Here is a 21,509-nt window from a genome sequence, read left to right as displayed (position 1 = left end):
GTCCAAATTGACATGCAAGAAAATCTCATTCCTTCCTTAAAAGCATTGTTTTTACGATACCAGGTTGTCACACCAGAGACAGCCAATATAAAAAATTAAAGCTATACCACGTACATTTTTTTGTTAAAAATTGAAGTAACAGAGTCACCCTATAAAGCCTGAAATAGAAAAACTTTTGCAGGAGTTTTTTGGACCATTAACTTCACACCCACCGACTCAAAAAGAGAGTCTGGCTTGATGTTTAGGTCTCAAATGCAAAACCAACATTATACTGACGAAGATATGATGACAACAGTAGATAATTCTTAAAGACATGTTTTGACTGAGCTCTCTTTGTATACTCTTTTAATGCACTCATAATCACTAGATGCATCTGCTGGGGGAAGGGGTCTGAAGCACAACCTATGTCACAACACGTCCTTTTGCATTTCAACCAGAGAAGCCTCTAAAACATGTATAGTGTAGATGTGCTGTAAATGTTATACAGTTCATACTATTCATGCACGCTCACACATATAGCTATATGATGAGAGAAAGAACTGCATGCCTCTCATCGCAGTAGGTGAACTTCATGTCCATGTTATGTCGACTCATGAAGGTCTTGCTGTCGAGAGGCATGTCCACATTGGAGGGGTGAATGATGGGCTCGCACAACATAACCACACAGGTGAGGGGAGGCTCAGTAAATCCGCACAAAACATGAGGAGGGCGACTGGTGTACACCTTCAGATGTCCTGTGCAGTGTAGCACCTGAGAAGACATGCAGAAACACATTATCAATATTAAAGTATCTGTGAAGGCTTACTTTAAGACATTCCACTATCCGAATATTTGTGCATTTCTGTGTTTTGGAGTGTTTCCTCACCTTCCAAGCAGCTGATTTAAGGTTGACTGTACGTCCTCTGCTGGTGACTGTACATTTCATCCTCATGAAGAAATCTCGCTCAGTGTTCAGCTCCTTACACCTCCTGCCATACACAGGTCCTAACAGCCATAGTTCAGGAAATCAGTGTCATATTTAAACTTTGCATTATTTCATTAACATCTGAACTATTTTGAAGCAACTGCACATAACATTTTATGTAAAAGTCATAAGTGAATGCTGTGGTAAAGAAGTTCTAAATGACAGAGACAGAGATCTTTGGTCCTTGCTTTTTTTTCTGACTGGGCCATGGAGGCTGGGTCCAAAGTGCGTGCAGGACCCGCAGGCCTGCTGGAACTGCTGCTACAGTATAACGAGTCTGCTGTGCTATCTAAGAGAGATAATATCCTAGCAGCCAATTAAAAGGCCGGAAAGTAAGTCACCCAACAGCACCAAGGCTGACCAGGTCAGATGGCAAAAAGAGAGGAAGTGGGTGAAAGAATGAAAGGGAGAGGAGCTTAGAGGTAGGCAGACAAGAGGAAAAGAGATTAGAATTATACACTTAATTTATTTGATTGTGTTTACATCATTACTACATTAATAAACTTTATATTTTTTATACCGCATCAACTTTTTTTTTTTTTAAATCAGAAGTTGTTAAGTACACCCAAAAGACATAACAATGTTAATGTAATACATTTCATGAATGTGGTAATTATGCACACACTGGAATTCGTGCTCCTAACAGGAAGCCTATATGATTCCAGTGATCCAGTGTTACGTTGTCCCATCATGGGGACTACACTGAAAAAAGTAAGTCTGTTACAGAAATATCATCATATGTGGAGTGTAATAACAATGTGAATGTGGTAACATGCCACAGTGTCAATACTATGCAACAACGTTCCATATTGTGAACAATGTGTGATCACATGCCACAGTGTCAATAATATATGACCACAGGTGGCTTAATATGAGCAACAGATGATGACATGTGACAATATCAATAAGTAATTGCATGTGATATAATCTGCAAGAACTGTGAATATGTGAATGTGGCCTTGTGAAACATGACAATGTGAATAATGAGACTGCATGTGACCTGTTTCACTGTACGTTACACATGTGAAAAGTGTAATTGAATGCATTGTGATGTGTATGAGTTCACTAAATGAAACAAAACATGACTGCTGGAAGATTAAAAAATTAAAAACTTAAAATTAAAGCTTGCATCATGCGTAAAAAGTACACATGTGGAAGAAGCTGTGAAAAATTTGTAAAGTGTCTAAAAACCACAAGTGACCACTCTGAAGTGAAAACTGAACTGCTTTTTTCTGTAAGGGAATTAACTTGATTTAAAGGTGAACATAATTTAACACAATTATTGCCATAACTGCAGTGAAAGCCAAAGTTGTGCTGTGTTATATTTCATTCATGTGGAAAGGATGTACATATTTGAAAGTAAGCTCAAATGTTTATTTTTTCAGTGTATAAAATCGGCAGGGCTGTAGGGGCTCTGGACTAGACTTTGTTGAGAGTGTTATCTCCTTAACACTCTCAACACTCTAACTCCTTAGAAAGAATGACTTAAAGAATGTACAAAATGCATCATGAAAATGGAGATCTTTAGGTTACTGTGCAGAAAGATAAGGAAGAAATAAGATTTCTGTATCATTGGTTTATATCCTCCTGCGACTCTCAATCTACACATCTCAAAACACAAATGCAAAAAAAAAAAAAAAAACACACTTTCCTCAAGTCCTAAGCTCAGTCACACACACCTGCTTTGATGCTGAGGTTTTCTCTGATTTCTTCATGGTCGCAAGGATGTGTGAAATCAAAGATGCTGTGTCCTGTTAACTCTACCTGAAAGGGGTTTAAAGCGAAAATCATGTTCATATCAGGGACACAGTACATGACAGAAAAAAACAGCCTCCTGTCTCCCTCTCCAGATGAGATGGGACGAGATGTGGACATTCTTGGCTGAGAGATATTCACTGCAAAGAGACTCACCTGTGTGAGGCCCATGAATTTACTGACATTCTCTGAGAGGAAGATTATGTCTCCTTCTGATGTCACCACGGCTACGAAGCCCTGCAGGCTCTTCAGGTAGAGAACGTCCATCTGTGTGTCCTCTTTTGGCTGTCTGCTCACAGAGCCTGGGATAAAAATAAAATAAAATAAAATAAATAAAAATGACTTCAAAGACTGAATTTGGGCATGTGGGTGTGTGGGTGTGTATAACAGCTATTTTTCTGAACAGAGCTGGTTCTGGATGTCTGCTCATTTACTTTGGAACGTATTAAGATACATATTTAAGATGCTTCATGTAAGTATTATTAAGTAACTACTTTGTAGCTAATATGCAGTGATGAGGGTAAGTCTAGCTGTGTTGATGTACTGCTCTGCCACAAAGTCACTACACTCACTGAGTAAAGAGCTACATTCTCAAGACTTATTCTCATGAATAACTGACCATGAGAATCAAAAACAAACCTTCCATCTAATATCAGCAGAAAAGCACACAATGCCACTGAACAATCTGAAGAACTGGAGACAACAATTACAGCTGGACCTCATGCTGGGAGGAGGAGAGCTGTTTCCCCTTGATAAGAGCGAACCTCCTTTCCCCAGCGGCCAGAGCAGCCTGACCTGCATAGCCTCATTCTCTTGTGTTTCTGTTTGAAAACTTCTGTCCACTGTAAATACCTCTCCTTCATGTCTAACTAACCTGCCTCTAAGACTGACCCTGGCATTCTAAGCATTCTTCCACTCTTCAAGCTCCAGCAGACACTGATATACTTTAAGCAGAAGCATCTCTCTCCATGCATTCTTCTTTCATTTCTCAGCTCTGATACACATATATTCACTCTGTCTCTCATGTAAACAAGCTCATATAAGGTGCATGATGAGTATAAACAAATTTTCACATGTATGAAAAGGGCAACTGCATTTAATTCAGTAAAGGCTTTGAAGAAAATGCTGAAGACAAAGAATGAGCTGTTCCCACTTAGAGAAAGAGACACACACACACACACACAAAATACATTATGAACTCAAATTCCACACATTTAAAAAGCCGTACAATATTTAATATGACATTCTGAATTTTAACGTCATAGCATGATTTCAAATCCAATACGCTGAAGCAGAGAGACAAAATTTAAAAATTGGGTCACGTTTCAATTACCATCAACTGTCCACTCCACATGTATTGTGCATAACTCTACTTGTGAGGCCTTATGCTGGGTGCAATAGGGATGCAGGGAAATGTGGGCCAATGCCAATATCCATTATTTTTCCTGCATATAACTTCCATCACTGATACCAATACCGATACATAAGCATTTATAAAATTAAGAAGTTGGGACTACATCTTAGCTCAGCATTACAGAGAAATATAACATACATTTCATATTTATATCATTTGTTTATACTGATATGATTCCTATATTATTGTGTATCACTAGACTTTAACAATACTAGGAAAAAAAACTACATAAATTCCAATTTTGTCTAAACCCAAACCTTTTCATAACCTTTACCCCTTCAATGGCGGGGCCCACTGGCAAGCCTAAAGTGTTATTACACATTTCCAAAACCTCCAGTTTGCACTGAAGTCCCTGAAGTTACTGAATAACAAGCCTTAGTGTATAATTGGTCTGGGATTTTAAAGGGTTTAACTACTTTATGAAAAAGCACTATTTCTGTAAAAAAATAAATGCATATAAAGTGTGAGAACCAGCATAGCCTTATAAATTTAACATATCTGCAATATTGCCATGGGGTAATACTGTACAGTCATGTCTGACTGCATTCTCTCGTGCCATACTCGTTCTGCTGTGTAATACTGCATGACACCAGGCTCGGAGCACTGCTCATAAACCAGATTCATATTTCTACAGATCTCTCACACAAAATCAACCCGAGATTTCATTATAGGCCCATTAACCATGTTGCTTAAGGCCTCATATTATTCCACACAATTAAATCCACAAAGGATTATTATTCACCTTTCATTTCCTATTTAGTGGGCCAACACTGCATCTGCTCTTCTTCAACACAAAATAAATGCAGCACTGAAGCTGCAGTGATGAAATACTAAGTATGAAATAATCACACACTTGCTCACTGGAAACAATTACTCTAGGCAACAGTAACACACACATAGGGTCATACCTGAGGAGAGGAGGCTGTATATGCAAACAGATGGTCAGTGTTATGATGAAGAGTTATGATGTGTGTGTGTGTGTGTGTGTGTGTGTGAGTGAGTGTGTGTGTGTGAGATAAGGCTGTAAAATACATTGCTTATTAACCACTTAAAATCCCAGACTTCTTATGCTAAGGCTTATTAATACATACTGATTGAACTATTCTTAGGTTATAGAAGTGTGTACTAAAACACAAATAATTTGTACAAGACCCTTTTTTCAACTTCTCTTTATCTTTCAAGACCGCTTTACAGTCGTATGCAAAAGTTTGAATGACCCTGGACAAATGATGTGTTGATTTCCAAACAGTAATTTTGCCAAAATGTGCTCTCAGTAGAGGGTGTAGTAACATTTTTCATTTAGAAAATGAACAAAACATGTAATTTCACCACGGGCAGGTTTCTGCATACAGCTTTATGTAATTGTCTTGTGCCTCACCAAAAAAAAAAAAAAAAACCCACACACACACACACACACACACACACACACACACACACACACACACACACACAGCTCAGTTTAAACTTTTTCAATTTTTTTTTAAGTGAAGAACATTTGTTTTTTCCATGGAATTGGGCCTTTATCATCATATTGGCCTTTGCACTTCTGACATTGACAGAGGCTGTGATATGCAAATAGTTTTCTATCAAAAGTTTCACTGAGATATTTGGATGAATTAAGGCATAAACATGATCCAACAAATAAATGATCTTGTATAAAATAAATGCAGTATGTTTTTTAACTATGTGAATACAAGGTTTTCCATTATGCATCATTTCCATATATAGGCATATACTTGCAATATGCATCAAAACACTGTATTTTATTGATTTGCAGCTGTTGTGTGCATGCGAGTGCTAGACCCAAACCTGATGCCAGTAGTTTGTGTGTGCGGAGGAAACTGATGGTCAGTCTCATGATGGATGCTTTGTCCAGGTGGGAGCGGACACTGTGTGGCAGGGGCAGCTGGTGGGCCAGCTCATAGAACACCTCTGTCTCTTTACTGCGTCTGCAGCGAGCCGCATCCCGTGACTTCTCCTTCCGCCGCTCCGACGGGTGCCTGAAAACAGTTTGCACATTCGGCAGCTGAGGACATTGTGTGTGGCAACCACAAAACTTCCCCAAACAATCATAACACTATCTTTAAAACAGGGTAGTTATTCAAACGGCCTGCCCACGTAGCACAGAGCCAGAATGTCTGATGAGCTTTCCTGCCTCATACCTGAGGAGGTCGCAACAACTTCCTGTTTATCCTGAGTAAACGAGCGGCCGGATATGCTGCCCTCTGAAGAAAACAATCAAGTCATCATCATAAGTGGAGCCAGACAACAATATGAAAGTGGACGGTGACTGTGTAGGCGAGACAGAGTTGAGTTTGGCCAAATATGGCTCATTTGGCACACAGGTTTCAGTCATAACCATGAACCTTCTGACCTCCACTCATTGTCCAGACTGTTACGCCACAAGTTTGACAATTCAAAATTGGCAAAAAACCCCAAAACAAAACAAAATAACAACAACAAAAAAACAAAACAGTTCTCCTTAGCTCAAAAGCACTGGATCAGCCAAGACAGGTTTCATATCTAAAGTTTGATACTGTAGTTTTACACTGGAGCGACAAGGCTATTGTAGATAACGTTTAAAAAAAAACCTTTAACTCTGATATATGTAAATGATCTCTGTTCTGATTGGCTGCCTTTAATTAACCCTCATTCAAAAAACTATCCGGCCAGAAAATTCCCCATTCAATTGATAAGTAATCTCACATTTGGTTATGTTGTTTTAGACACTGTATGACGCACCATTATCTATAAAAACTGAAGTATTTACAGAACTTAGGCTTCAAGACTGCTTCTACTTTTAACAGCTATACTAATACTTTTGTACTTTGACTTATTGGCAAGGGGGAGCACAGTCGTGTAAATATGTAAATGTGAGAAACTATGGCTTTAAAATCAACATGAATTGGAAATAACTCATTTTCTTTCCATACTGACCGAAATCATTTGTCTTAACATTTTTGTTACTTTGGATTTTAAAATTACAAACAACTGGCCAAAAGGTATTTTTACAATTTCAAACTTTTGAATGGTAGAGCATTTGAGTGAAACACAGTATCAGTTGTGATCTAACTGCTCTGAGTGTTTTGATATTTTTTTGATTAGGTGGGGGGGGGGATATGAAACTGCCTGCAGCTGCACGGTGATATATAATATAATATAATATAATATAATATAATATAATATAATATAATATAATATAATATATACACACACACACACACACTTTCATGGAAGACTATGCAATACATAAAAGAAGTTTGTCTTTTAAATGGTAGCATATGGTATCATGCTTAAGTTGACCAGGAACATGGACCAAGATGGTAAAATTTCATTTTGATTTCAGACTCTTAAATATCTTAAATATTTTTTCTTAAATATTATGATAGACCAAATATAATGACTAAATCTTACTATTTGAAATAAGTTAAAGTAAACCATGGTATGTATATGATAATGCAGTATGAGAGTGAGACAGAAACGGCAGGGGAGCTTTATGATCGCAGTTAAAAGAGATGCTGTATTAACAGAGGACATATCTTGCCAAGCAAAAAGCTCTGTGGTCTGTGGCTTGTCAGCTTGGGTTTAGAAAGTGTGAGGGCGTGTGGCAGAGAGAGTTGAACTCCACATGCCCCTGAGTGTGGTACACCACTGTGGCCTGTGCCACACACCATAAATACACACACAAGCCTACGACACGTTACTCCAGTTTCTGCTTTTTCTGTCTAAAGCAGAATAAACAAATAACCTCTATCACTTTAGTAGCTTAACGTCTTAGAACTCCAGTGGCTGCATGCATAAAACATCTTCAGTCATTTTTGACCTCAAGTTTATGCTTTACATTAAGGGAGTGGTCTAAAATCAATTCAGAGAAACACTTAAACAGAGAGTAGAAAAAAAAATCCTGAAGGTCAAACAGAGTCTTAAACTTAAGCCTTACATTTTTGACAGTTGCAAAAAGCACAAAGCTGTAGAAATGCTTAAGTATAATCCTTAACTAAAATGAGCAAGTGAAAGGGTTAATGCCATGCACTTACACACACACACCTCAAATGCAGGTTAATTTATGCCTTAAAGAGCCAATATACCACAATTCCTTTTCCTCAGTGGTTCACTCAAAATCTGTGTGGGCTTATTTACCAAAAACAGTCACTGACCATTTTGCAACATCTCTCTATCCCTTAAACAGCTTGGTTTTGTTAGTATGCCTTTAACTCTGGTACTTGGAAATGATCTCTGTTCTGACTTTTTACATTTTGTTATGCCTACTTTTAAAATCTACACTGAAACATCCCTTCAACATCAATAGGCGGACATATATAAATGAGTTGGTATTTGTGATATCACAAAATACAAACCAATCTCAAATGAAGCATTGTTTCCATAAATGCACTGTATGAGGCTGGGGAGAGAATGGGACATTATGAACGCAGTGCATGACTGGAATTGGCCAAGATTGGAATCAGCTAATTATTGCTCCAAACAAACAATTGGAAATCACACAATTTGTTATTTTGAATGTCAGATCTATGCGGCAATTTTAGATGTGAGCTAGGAAACTGCACTTGTATGCTGCTGCTAAGCTATACCAAAATGTTTTAGCATAATTATGCATGACACATTGTACAAATTGGCCAGTTGCCTCTTACTTTCGATGCAGCATTTATTTATTTATTTATCTTTTTCAAGATTAATTTACTTAAGGGAAAAAAAATACGATTTTAAAACGCCAGTTAAAAGCTAGTGTGTTTCATGTGTTCACAACCAGTACATTTAAGCAAATGTGCACGACGAATCTGGCTTTGGTGTGCTGTGCTGGTGGAACTCTAGTAGCAGTGGATCGTGTGCGAGCCTCCATCACTCCCTCCCACACCCAGAGTGCAGTGTGTGTTTGTAAAACAGAGTAACAGGGAGCAGGGCTGTAGGAATGTGCTAATCTTCCCACCATTACAGAGCTGCACATTTGGCAACAAATTTCCATTTTTCATTTCACCCCCACCCAAAGATAAAAATGTCATTATGCTGACTGTCCTGCGACTTCTTAAAGTTATAGCTTCCACAGAACAAGTCAGTGTCACGTAAGCAAAGATATAGCCTTCTAGAACATGTTTAAGGACACCAGATCAAGGATATATACCTCCAGCATACTTCAAACTTCAAACATTCAGTGCATACTGAACCACACTGCGGCCTGCATTCTGTACTGCACGTTGAACATTTTCTGTGATTGTTATTCAGTCTATTTGCAGAAGTCTGCTTTTAAGACAGAATTTCAAAAAAAAAAAAATAATAATAATATAAAAATATTCAGGAGAAATGATATTGTTGACAGGAAGGCTGAGAGGCTTAACATACCTCAGGATTAAAGAGCAGAGAATCTGACACACCCTTATTCTTAATGGCTGAAATACACGGAAAAACAAACAGCTATCGCAGCAACATACCTCAGATTGCGAAGCAGAGTTGTCTGTTCTTGGAAGGCAGTAATTTAGTACACGGAAGGACTGACAGAAGGAGAAACAATTTAAATGAGGTGGTGAAAAACTAAATGGTGCAAATGAAATGTTTGCACAGAGGTGACAAGCTCAGCCAATGTGCCACCTGTCACTCATTCAGACTGTGAGAAATTTCTTAAAATGTCTTAAGCCGGAGTTAAAGCAGCTGAGCATGTGGGCTGCTATCTACTATCTGAGGTCTGCTGCAGTTGCATGCACTTGTTTTTAAAGCACAAAAGATAAAAGGATGGTTACTCTCACTATGAATTTATTTAACAGATTAACTGTTCTCACACATACCTAGTTAGGCAAGGAGAGGAATGCAGGCTGTTGTGCTTAGGTCCGACTTAAGAAAAGCTGCTGCGCTCATAGCAGAACTTCACATTCCCAAAACAGAAAAGCTAACAGGGCTCATCTGAAGGTCCAATGCAAACTAGCTATGGAGAGCTGAGCGAGGGGCGAGTGATATGGCAAAAGCATAACACCACTAAGAGAGCTGCTATGATTTTCTTGGTTCGAAAACCTAGTAAGAAAATATTATGGTTTCACTGTATCACACTACTGAGTAAACATTTAAATACACACAAGAAGCTTGTTGAAATAATAGGAAATGTATGATTCAATTTATTAGAAGGTACAGCATTTCACAGTAGTCTAGAGGGAGAGGTCATACTAAAATTCACAGGAAACCATTAATTAGGAGCAGATGGAAAGGCTTTGAATTTGTATTTTGAAAAAGCCAATGGTGGGATAAACACAGTAGCAACTACAATCACAAACACTTCAAGACATTTTTATGATACACAATATACATCACAACATTTAGTTTTTATGAGGTTTGATAAGTTGTAAAGAAGTATTTTCACTTTCTAATATTCTACTGAGTATTATTTGAATCATTAATAACAATAAAACAAGCTTCATTTTAATTTTACTGAATAAAAAAAATATATTCTTACTGATAACTGCTAGAAACATAACTGCTCATATTCTCACCAACCAAAACACTATAAATTATAATAACTAATACATTAATTGTGTACTGAATACATGGGACAGGTCGCAATGTCCATTTGATATTTTTTTAAATAATATAAAACGTAGATAAGTTAAATGGGCCGAGTGGGTTATATGGCAAAAAAAAACTGTTACATCATGGTACTTCATAACATTTTCACCATACACTAAATGCATTACAATGTTTAGATTTTCTGAGATTTAATAAGTTGGATTTTAATAAGTTGCTATGTATTGAATTAAGGACTGATGATATCCATGATATGCTCATAAAAGCATACTGTGACAATTCACCGTGATAAGTCATTTAGTCACAGTGTAGTCTAATGTAAGTCCTTCCTCTTTAGATTTCATGTTGCTATCTGTCTAAAAAGTCAATTTTAATATTCACACAAATCCTTACTCACTTGACTCTTATTCTACCAGCACTTTTGCTGTCTTACATGGACTGAACCTATAATCTGTACAGATTTGCTTTTTTCAGATAAACAAGTAGTACAAGAAGCACAGTTAATTATTTATAGATCAGGGTATGAGCTCTGTGACTTTTAGGCCATTGAACGTCAGTCAAATGATATTTGCTTCTATTTTCATGCATTCATCAGACACACACACACACACACACGCAAAATCTCATCATTTAATCAATCATTCAGATTAATGTTCATCAGAACACAAACCCATCTGGAGTTAAAACCTCATTTGGTGTTAAGCCTCTCCTATTTGGAGTTAAGACGGACCCATCTGGAGCCAAGTTTTTGATATTTGGAGTTGGTCCAGCCTGTAGGAATAGAAACTTGGCTTTTGGACCACAACATAGGTCTTTATGCAGGCTATTAATGTTTAGATGCAGAGTAACGTTAAGATCAGAGCCTGTTTAAGGAACCTGGGCACTTTCTGTTTATCCCGTTATATTAAAACGACATGGGATTTTCTCTAGAAAAGTAAACTTACCTCTGTCCATATATGTTTTACTACAGCAACTGCTACTGAGCGACGGTGGCGTGGTGGGTAGCGCTGTCGCCTCACAGCGAGGAGGGCCTGGGTTCAATTCCCCTGCCGGGTGACCGGGGTCCTCTCTGTGTGGAGTTTGCATGTTCTCCCCGTGTCTGCGTGGGTTTCCTCCGGGTTCTCCGGTTTCCTCCCACAGTCCAAAGACATGCAGTCAGGCCAATTGGACATGCTAAATTGCCCCTAGGTGTGAGTGAGTGTCTGTCTGTCTGCCCTGCGATGGACTGGCGACCTGTCCAGGGTGTATCCTGCCTTTCGCCCGAAGACTGCTGGGATAGGCTCCAGCATCCCCCTGCGACCCTGAAGGAGAAGCGGCTTAGAAAATGGATGGATGGACTGCTACTGAGCGCTGGCTGGTCAGCATTTACAGCAGGGAGCAGAGGTCGAGGTCCGGGGGAGATTATGTGTAAACTTATTCCCGGTTTCCGCGCCGCTCCGCTCCGAATACGGCTGCGCTTCATTATTGACCGTCTTTAGCTGAACTCCCGGGCTTTAGGCAGGACGATGTGGTCAGAATTGTGGAAGAGCTATCGAGCACCAAACGTGCAAAACTCGATAAGGGATATAAACACTTTTCTGAGCAGTTTATTTTTGATTATGAAGGTAAATCGTTAATTAGTTACTAGCTAGCTAGTTAACTGTTAGGTTAGACAGCTCAGTGTCTCAGACAGGACGAATATGTGTCTGTTTAAGAAGTAAATAAACGGTGTCTAACATGAATTGTGTTAAATTATATTCTTCTCAGTGTCCAATGCTGTAGACAGGGCTCGGATCTCCCTGTCGAGAAAAGCGAGGAACCACTGAGACTCGTGGTCCAAAGAAAGTTCGAAGGAGTTTAACCAGTTTATTGTTACAACATTACAGTTGACGAACCCATTTTAGATGTATGCAATTAGATGAAGTGTTTAAGCTAATTCACTTTTAGGTTTATACTGTATACATCACATATAGCCACACATCTTTCCAGTAACCACCTGCTGCCACCTGGGTCACAGAAGTTCTTGGATGCCAGTTGAAATTTAAGAGGTATATTTTAATAACAGCATTTCACACACAATATATATATATACAAATCCACTTTTTTAAAAAATAAATTACAAAAGAAATATGTCCAGTATAATTGGCTAGTTTTGGCTGTGGTTTTCTCTCTGCAGCAGCCTGGCCTCTCCTTGGCCCCTGGCTCTGTTCGTCAGAATGGAGCGGCCTAACGTACTGTCCCCTGCCCTTGGCCAGGCTACTGCATCCAGTTCCCACACACTCCAGCTGCTGACCTCCACCTCGAGCCTGCACTGCAAGCTCTACTTTTACAGGCCAAACAGCATCTGGATGCATATGCACTACAGCAGTTTGCATGCAGCTGTAATATTTGATAAGGTGTACAATGGGTCAAGGTGAGCAGTACAGTGTGCGGTCAGCAATTTTGACACGCCTGTGTTATTTGCACATTCACACAGCTTAATGTTCCCCACACCTTTCACCAAGTTACTATACCATATATAGATATTAGGCAACAGCTATCACCTAGCCACTCCTCTTGGCCTTTACTAGACTGCTTTTGATTAAGTGTTAGTCAGGTGCTTAAATGGCCCATATCAGGAAAAAAAATATTTTTTGAACTTTTCTTTAAAGTACTTTGATGTTGAAGTTCAGTTTGTTTCATTCACTTCTCATACAGTCATGTGTTCCAGCCATGGAAAATTAAGCTGCACAGTTCATTTTTGACTGATTTTGACTGAATTATTTTTATAATGCAACACATTTACATCCTGTTCAGTTTACAGCAGCTTAGCATGTCCATTCATGCTGAAGTTATAAGGAGCTTTCAGCATGACCTGCTTAATGAATGAGGCACTAAACAGAAGAGCCAATCGGAACACAGGCCATTTACATATATGAAGGCACAGTACTAAAAGCAGTCTATTTAATTCTAAGTTTGAACATGAAACTGAATTGTGAATGTTTTTGGAACATAAGACCACACAAATGTCAAAAGTTCACCTCAGGGTGAATAAAAGGAAAATACTAGAAAAATCTAGAACATGGGCCCTTTAACATGTACAAAGGCCAAACTCCTGCACCTATTCCCCACAGCCTGAGGCCTTTTTGCTCACTCCATTGAGAAGAAAAAAAAAAAATAAAAAAAAAAAAATAGGCAAATCACATGATTACTGAACTGACCCTCGCCCCTCTCTCTCTCACTCGCTCCCCTTAACAAGATTAGAGCAGAATTCAGAGAAAGGAAGACCACACAGAGCCTCCATTCATACACAGTGGATCCACACATTATTGTACTGCCCCTACTGGGCAGATATGAGTAACCCTTAGCCTGATCTACAACAGGAAAGCATTTATCTTTAACAGCATTAACTGGTTTGAGGTGTTTTTGTTCTAGAATGCATGTGCTGGAGAATGATGAGCAGGGATTAGAACTGCATGGAGAAAAACACTTGTCAAGTTGAATAAAGGGAGATAAAATAATGTAATTATGGGTGATTATGTGATTATACTAAGCCTATCTATCTCAGTTCTCTCTCTCTCTCTCTCTGTTCTGAGAGAGAGAGAGAGAGAGAGACACTCACACACACTCACACACACTCACACCTGTACCATCTCCTCTTCCAAAGGGACAATTTAGCTTAAAGACCACACTCTGAAGACATCAGACTAAATTATAGAGCCGACAATGGAGTTGTAGAAACGTGAGCTGAAGTGAATCTGAATTTGCAAAGGTCCAGTGGCCTGATAAAGCTCAAGAGCAGAGAGTAGAAGAAGCACTGGCTGTTCTGGTGTGTTCTCTTAAGTGTTCTGTTCTCACTGCCCATCTCTCTGTGCTTTTCCACACTGTGAAAGGGAGGTGAACAATTACCTGCTAATCTCCATCTGCACTGGAACATAATGTCCCCTCTAACAAGCAACTGATGGCCCAAGCACCGAGAACAAATCAGTCCTTCTTTAACCATCCCTTAGGCGTCCAACAGCCAGAGTCAGTTTATGACTTCATCATACAGAAAAAAGTATAATTTTTTCCCCAGGTGTAAACTCAAACTTCCAATCCAATATTTTTGATATCACACACTGAATGTTGTATGTGATACATGTAGGATACCCCCAAAAAAATACCATAAAATCCACCATACAAGCACTCAATCATGGCCAAAAATGTCAAATTAACTAGAAAGCAGATTGCGAATGACTAATGAATTGTGAATATGCTACCAACAAGGATCTTTTTGACTCAGCATGCCCACTAGTGCAGTGCAGGTGGCAATAAAAAGGCACTCAGTGTTGTCCTGTTTTGCATTTGGTGCAAAGGCCTTACTTCAGCGCACAGAGAGAGATTCATTAAAGAGTTGCAAGTACTTGTTTTCAGTTTTAGCATCTAATCTCATCACAAAGCATTTCATGTTTACATGTTCAGACAGTGCTGAGTGACATTATACAGGGTGAGCCAAAAGTCACAGGACAGGTTTTATTTTATTTTATTTTTTATTTTATTATCAACTTTTATCTCTGGGGTCATCTGAAACAAATTGTGTATGCTGAGAAAATCTGCAACAAACACCACTTTCAGCACCGCGTCTTGGAGGCTTGTGACAGCATAAAAAATAAAATAAAATAAAACGGTGTCCTGTGATTTTGACGCACCCTGTATAGCTCCAATAAGGCAGAATGTGAAAGAACCAGTATAGACCTATATATTCACACAGGAGCGGACCTTTCTTTTTTCGTTTTTGTTTTTTCATTTTGGTTTAATTACTGTGGTTCATGGGGCAGGCCTGCTCTCTTTCAAAGCCCTTGTACTGGGGTAAAGGTGAGAAACATGCAAAGGCCTGAAGCCTAAAAACATAAAAAATAAAAAGCAACCCAGTCCTCACATTGAGGAACATGCAGATATATGTAATGTTGATTAACGAGAGAAGGTATGAGATCTCATTACAGCAAAAAATCTACTCTGGACTTCTGACTGATTTATAACTGATTACAGTGAAAAAGAATAAAAGACTTAAAGCTCAATTGGTGCCAAGTTTTGTTAAGTCAACCCTGTCACATAGATACTAACCCACCTGCACATCTGCTGTTTAGCCCCGTGGCTCTCCAGGCTATTTTCAGCTCTCACACATTGAACTTTAAAACAATCGGATATTTTCATTTCAGCTTGTTGGATTCGTAATTGTCTTCCTCAGGCCAACAATTTAGGGCCATAAATAACACCCGATTGTGACCCCTTCGCTTACAACGTCATATCTAAATTGGAAAACAATTAATTCAATGAGTTTCAGCATTACAAAAGAAAGGCTGTAGTTAACCTAACAAAGAACTTAAAATCACATTTATAGCCGTATAAACGCACTTATTCACTCCCGCAGGCCTGTAAACAGCACACTAAGATCTATGGTTATGATCTTTTTGCGCGTGTTTTCCTTCCTTCTCTCTCCCTGCTGTCAGCTCTGTCCTACAAAACAACAATCCATCATTTTAGACCTCATCAGTTTATCTTTCCGCGAGCATCGGCACTAAATAAAGCTGGTTAGCCACATAGAGAGAGCAGAGCGAAGGCGGCCAATGAAGACGTAGCCAACCTAGCCAATCTAGCGCAACCTGCTACAGGTACGACTCGCGCATTTACTTTGATCAAATCCCAGAGCGAAACTGGGTCAGTGCGAGAAACTCATGCAGATATGAAGTTGTTCCGTTCAGGTTTTGGAACAAACTAAGGCAGCTCAGTGAAGGCAGAACTACGTCAAAACCAAACCTCAGTGAAGCTCAGCGCAGCAGAGAGCAAGACCAACACAAACACCCTCGACTCCTAATATCACTGAACGAACAAGCTCAAATTATGTTAAAATAAAAATGAAAAAAGCAAAAGGTAAATCACAGTGCCTTACCTCTTCTTCTCCTTTTCAGCAGTCATGGTTGACTAATGACGACGAGATTCCTAATCGGACGCCCTTCACTCAACTCTCAAACAGCAACAACAAGAAGAAAACTTTCTAAGGGTAAACCTCGGCAACATCCACGACTTGGCGTACGACCATTTATCTCTTGTCCTAGAAGTCCATGCCTGGGCTGAGGGCGGTATTTCTCCGTAGGTGTGGGGAAGTGGTTGAGTGCAGTCTCAGAACACTGCCGAGGATCGCACTCCCTCCCCTTGTCTGACACGGGCGGCTCGAGCAGGACGCTTTAAAGGTCGATAACAGCTCTCTGCTGGAGCTCTGTGTCCTTTGCTGCTGTTTATCTGGGTTAGAGCCAGTTCACTCTACAACCCACCCGTATTCAGACACAGCTCCACTCGTATTCCGACAAGACCCCGCCTCCTGCGCTGGCACAGCTTTAAGTCCATTCTCACAAACAGTAGGCCGATCCTGTAAGTCTGAGCTGTTAGCCAATCCTAGCGCAGCAAGTGATATAATTCTAACCAATACCAGCGCAGGAGGGAGATCCTATTAACCAATCCCAACCCAGAAATAATAATCTTAATACAGAATGGATGCTATTAGCTAATCAGCTTGGGAGGGCCAACCTGGTCGTAATACAAATGGGAATTAATAATGATAACGATAGTACTTTTTTATGTAAATAATGTTTTAATTATTAATATTATATAAATAATAATCTTCAAGTGGATGAGATTAGTAAAAGATTAATAGCCAATTGCAGCGGAGGAGGGCCAAGTCCTAATACAGATGGGTAGTAGTAGTAGTAGTAATAATAATAATAATACTTTTTACATAATAAGATATTATAATATTATAATACTTTTATATAATAGGACATTCATTTTATGTAATAATCATAGTGTTGATGGATACCAATAGCTAATTGCACCATAGGAGGGTCATTTGATTATAATACAGATCCATCCATCCATCCATCCATTTTCTAAGCCGCTACTCCGTCAGGGTCGCGGGGGGATGCTGGAGCCTATCCCAGCAGTCTTCGGGCGGAAGGCAGGATACACCCTGGACAGGTCGCCAGTCCATCGCAGGGCAGACAGACAGACACAGACAGTCACTCACACACTCACACCTAGGAACAGTTTAGCATGTCCAATTGGCCTGACTGCATGTCTTTGGACTGTGGGAGGAAACCGGAGAACCCGGAGGAAACCCACGCAGACACGGGGAGAACATGCAAACTCCACACAGAGAGGACCCTGGCCGCCCGGTCGGGGAATCGAACCCAGGCCCTCCTCGCTGTGAGGCGATAGTATAATACAGATGGGTAATAATAATAATAATAATCATGAAAAGATATTGACATATTTTAATATACCATTTATTATTAGAAACTAAGAATTAAAACAACTAGAACCTAAAGCAAAAATCCATGTTGAGGCTAAAGGTTAAACTAGGTTGTTAGTCTAACTCTGAAGTATCCTAATAATCCTAAAAGGGGAGCATAAGATAGATTTTAAGCTTTGAATTCTAAAGAGATTCTTGCTTGGCAAGAGATAATATATGAGGTTTTTCCAAAAAGAATGTGATACCATTTGACTCTGAAACAAGGTTGGCATCCGACCAAAAAAGCCAGACAGCACTTTCACTCTAAGGGAACTTTTAGAACTCGAAGACAGACAAGACCATTTTGACATCTTATTATTTAATAGGTTCAAAACAAAAACAAACACATTCACATCCTTTAGATTACAGTACGTTTGGCACATAATAAAATGCTTACAATGAGAGACCGCTAGTGTATCCAGAAAAAAAAAAGATATACCTCTGTGCACACAAAGCTTCACCAAACAGAAACAAAAGTCCAATACAAGATGTATATAATACATACAGCACTATCATACATTATGAAACCTTTATGTATTTTAATACTGTATGTGCAAATATTTAATATTCAGCCAGACAAACTTTTGCACTTAATTTAGAGGTAATGTTTGAGCTGTTTGTTTTATTTACGTTGACTTTGAAGACAGAACATTGTTGGTTCCTACATAGCAAATGAATTATTTTACAGTAAAAAAAGAAGGAAAAATGCAAAAAAAATAAACCAGAGCTGAGACAAAGTGTTTGGCATGGTAGAGAGAGAGAGAGAGAGAGAGAGAGAGAGAGAAGCTGACAGGTAGAATGGTGACATGGATGGCTGGTAGGGAAAGGCTTCCACAAATACAAGTTCACTGAGACTGACCCACAGACAAACGAGCAATAAACAGTACAACATAAAAATTCATAAAATATATTAAGAAATAAGATTAAACAATTAAAATAAGAGAAAGGGTGGGCAAATGAGAGTGGTCAATAAAAGAACCATTTATTTTCAAATAAAACTGGAGATTTGTCAATGTGCCACTGAATTGTTCAAGCAAAGTCATCACATTCTAGTAAGGTTTTTAATTAGTTAGCCTGAAATTGACCCTTTTCTCGTACTGACCTCTTCCTCAGCTTTGTTCACATTTTATAAATGACTAATTCCACTATTGGAAAATGTACAAGATAGAATCACATGGGGAAAAACCTATTCAAAAGAATCAGGGTGTGGCCTAACAAGCCTTACTTGTTTCAAATATGCAGACGCACAAAGCACGGAAGGAAGCGAACTGCTTGGTGGCCCAAAGAGGAGGGTAAACATATATGTAGATTGTAGAATAAATTATGAGTGCACACATTATTCCACTACATTCCACAGACTCTGTTCTATGTACATGAGAGTGGTATATGGAAACGCACACACATAGAAAGAGAGAGAGAGACAGAGAGAGAGAGACACCCTCCTCATTAGGCCAACATCAACATCCTGCTGTTCTCCTAGGCTTCTAAAGCACAGAATGGTCTTCACCATTTGAGATCAGCAGGGGTGACAGCAAAAGACCACACAAGAGAAACTTACAACAAACAACAGCAAATAATAATAATAATAATAATAATAATAATAGTAATAATAACAGAAACAGAAGAGAAAAATATTTTCAGGGTATTGCACATGGATATCAGAAACTTTTTTCTCTCCATAGACTTGTACTACTCAAATAATGACATAATTTGCCAGACCATGCAACAGTTGACTACTCTATTTGAAGCTTTCACAGGCTTTGGAGCAGATATTATGTACATGTTATGCTCTGTACAAAGGGCAAGACAGCTATGAGCACTGGCCTCTCTGCCCCCAACTATGCTGCCTGTTGCATAGTGGCAGGGCACTGTACACACATAGCAGGCTCTGCACAGCCAAGCAGAGAGGGAGAACCAATGCACAAAAACAAAACAAAACAAAACAAAACAAAAACACATGAAAACCAAAATTAAGAGCTTAAAAAAATGGCATGTGCACTCACTCATGCAGACGCATGCACATGGACACAGGCCAACCAGTCAACACTGCGGATCAACACAACTCATGTACAGCAGGTCGTCATTCTTCATAGACCATCATAACACTGTGAGGGAATATACTGTATACTTATAAACCTTTTTTAAAACATTTTTATGTTACAAAATTGCTCCCAAGATTTCAACTGAATACACAAAAAGGCATTTGACTGCACAGCACGACACATTTTGTTGTCACTTATGCAGGGCATACTCTTCCTCTTTGACATCATCAACATCTTCTCTTTGTGCACCTGATTCCTAACACTAGTACAATCATTGGTTTCCTTACATTTTGGTTTAAGAGTGCAAACCCACCCCTCCTTTCCTTCTGCAGAGGATGCAGCAGTTTGGAAATCCAGAAGGAGCTTTCAGTACTGGAGCATCAGTGTGGCTGGGGAGGCCTTGGGATGAAAAGAGCTGAAGTGAAAGAAGGCAAGAGGAAGCGTTTTGAGAAGAACACACAGGAGAAGAAAGAACAAAAGCAGTAGTAGCTTCAGAAGCAAACCATGGACCTCTCGCCATGACTGCAGCCACTGCCTTATCCTACCCATCAGCACTTTGATCCTCTTGTATCCTTCTGTTTCTCACCAGACATGTTTGTGTGTGTGTACGTGTGGTGGGGTGTATGTGTGTTTGGACAGGTACTCTGAGGCTGAATTTTAGGCCAGTGTCTCTTCACCAAAGTAGGAGAAACCCTTGAACTCCTCCTGGTTGATCTGCTTAATAATGGCATCATCCACGGGAGTGAGGACGGGGTCCTCACGTGTAAAATCCTGATCAAAGTTATTCACATCCCTCTTGGTTTTCTGCAGAGAGAGAAGCAGGTGGGGGGTGGGGGGGGGGGATATACGTTATTGTCCATTTTATCGGCTCCAGTTACCACATAGGAACACTTTGTAGCTCTACAATTATAATTCTCTGCTAACTTTGTTAGCCTCTCTTTACTCAGTTCTTTACTCAACGTTCTGGACCCTCACAGGCCCACCACAGAGCAGGTATTATTTCTGTGGTGGAACATTTTTAGCACTGCAGTGACACTGATGTGGTGGTGGTGTGTTAGTGTGTTGTGGTGGTGTGTTAGTGGTACGAGTGGATCAGACAGCAGTGTTACTGGAATTTTTAAACACTGTGTCCACTTACTGTCCACTCTTTTAGACACTCCTACTTTGTTGGTCCACCTATTAGATGTAAAGTCAGAGATGATGGCTCATCTGTTACTACACAGTTTGTGTTGGTGATCCTCAAGTTTTTCATCAGTAGTCACAAAATGCTGCCCACAGGACAGTTGGCTGGATATTTTTGGTTGGTAAACTATTCTTAGTCCAGCAGCGACACTAAGGTGTTTAAAAACTCCAGCAGCACTGCTGAGAATCCACCACCCAAATAAAACTTGCTCTGTGAGATTTTTCCCCAGGAAGCAAGTATTGAGACACTTGCTTTTGTTATGCAATATGTTTCCAATGCACACATCCACTTCAAATGAACACATGTAAGATAAGAGAGAAGCCAGAAGTCACGTAAATCGAGTTGCA

General features: G+C 39.4%; 2 protein-coding genes across 2 annotated transcripts in view; both read right to left on the bottom strand.

The window, feature by feature from the left end:
- The window catches only part of epas1a (endothelial PAS domain protein 1a), a 28,999-nt gene extending 12,108 nt beyond the window's left edge, over positions 1 to 16,891 (bottom strand). The window contains exons 1-6 of the mRNA XM_017702943.2: positions 16,543 to 16,891; positions 5,943 to 6,133; positions 2,876 to 3,021; positions 2,644 to 2,728; positions 866 to 984; positions 548 to 750 (exon numbers count right to left, since the gene is read on the bottom strand). Coding sequence (XP_017558432.1) covers positions 548 to 750; positions 866 to 984; positions 2,644 to 2,728; positions 2,876 to 3,021; positions 5,943 to 6,133; positions 16,543 to 16,568 — 770 coding nt within the window. The 5' untranslated portion in view covers positions 16,569 to 16,891. The remainder of the gene's footprint in view (positions 1 to 547; positions 751 to 865; positions 985 to 2,643; positions 2,729 to 2,875; positions 3,022 to 5,942; positions 6,134 to 16,542) is intronic.
- Positions 16,892 to 18,236: 1,345 nt separating this feature from the next.
- Positions 18,237 to 21,509, bottom strand: part of prkcea (protein kinase C, epsilon a) — an 85,516-nt gene continuing 82,243 nt past the window's right edge. Inside the window, exon 15 of the mRNA XM_017702955.2 lies at positions 18,237 to 20,783. Coding sequence (XP_017558444.1) covers positions 20,637 to 20,783 — 147 coding nt within the window. The 3' untranslated portion in view covers positions 18,237 to 20,636. The remainder of the gene's footprint in view (positions 20,784 to 21,509) is intronic.

Source organism: Pygocentrus nattereri, chromosome 13 (genome assembly GCF_015220715.1).
Source record: "Pygocentrus nattereri isolate fPygNat1 chromosome 13, fPygNat1.pri, whole genome shotgun sequence".
In the NCBI taxonomy this organism is placed as follows: Eukaryota; Metazoa; Chordata; class Actinopteri; order Characiformes; family Serrasalmidae; genus Pygocentrus; species Pygocentrus nattereri.
Note: the sequence above shows the minus strand (reverse complement) of the source record. Positions and strands in the feature narration are given on the sequence as shown.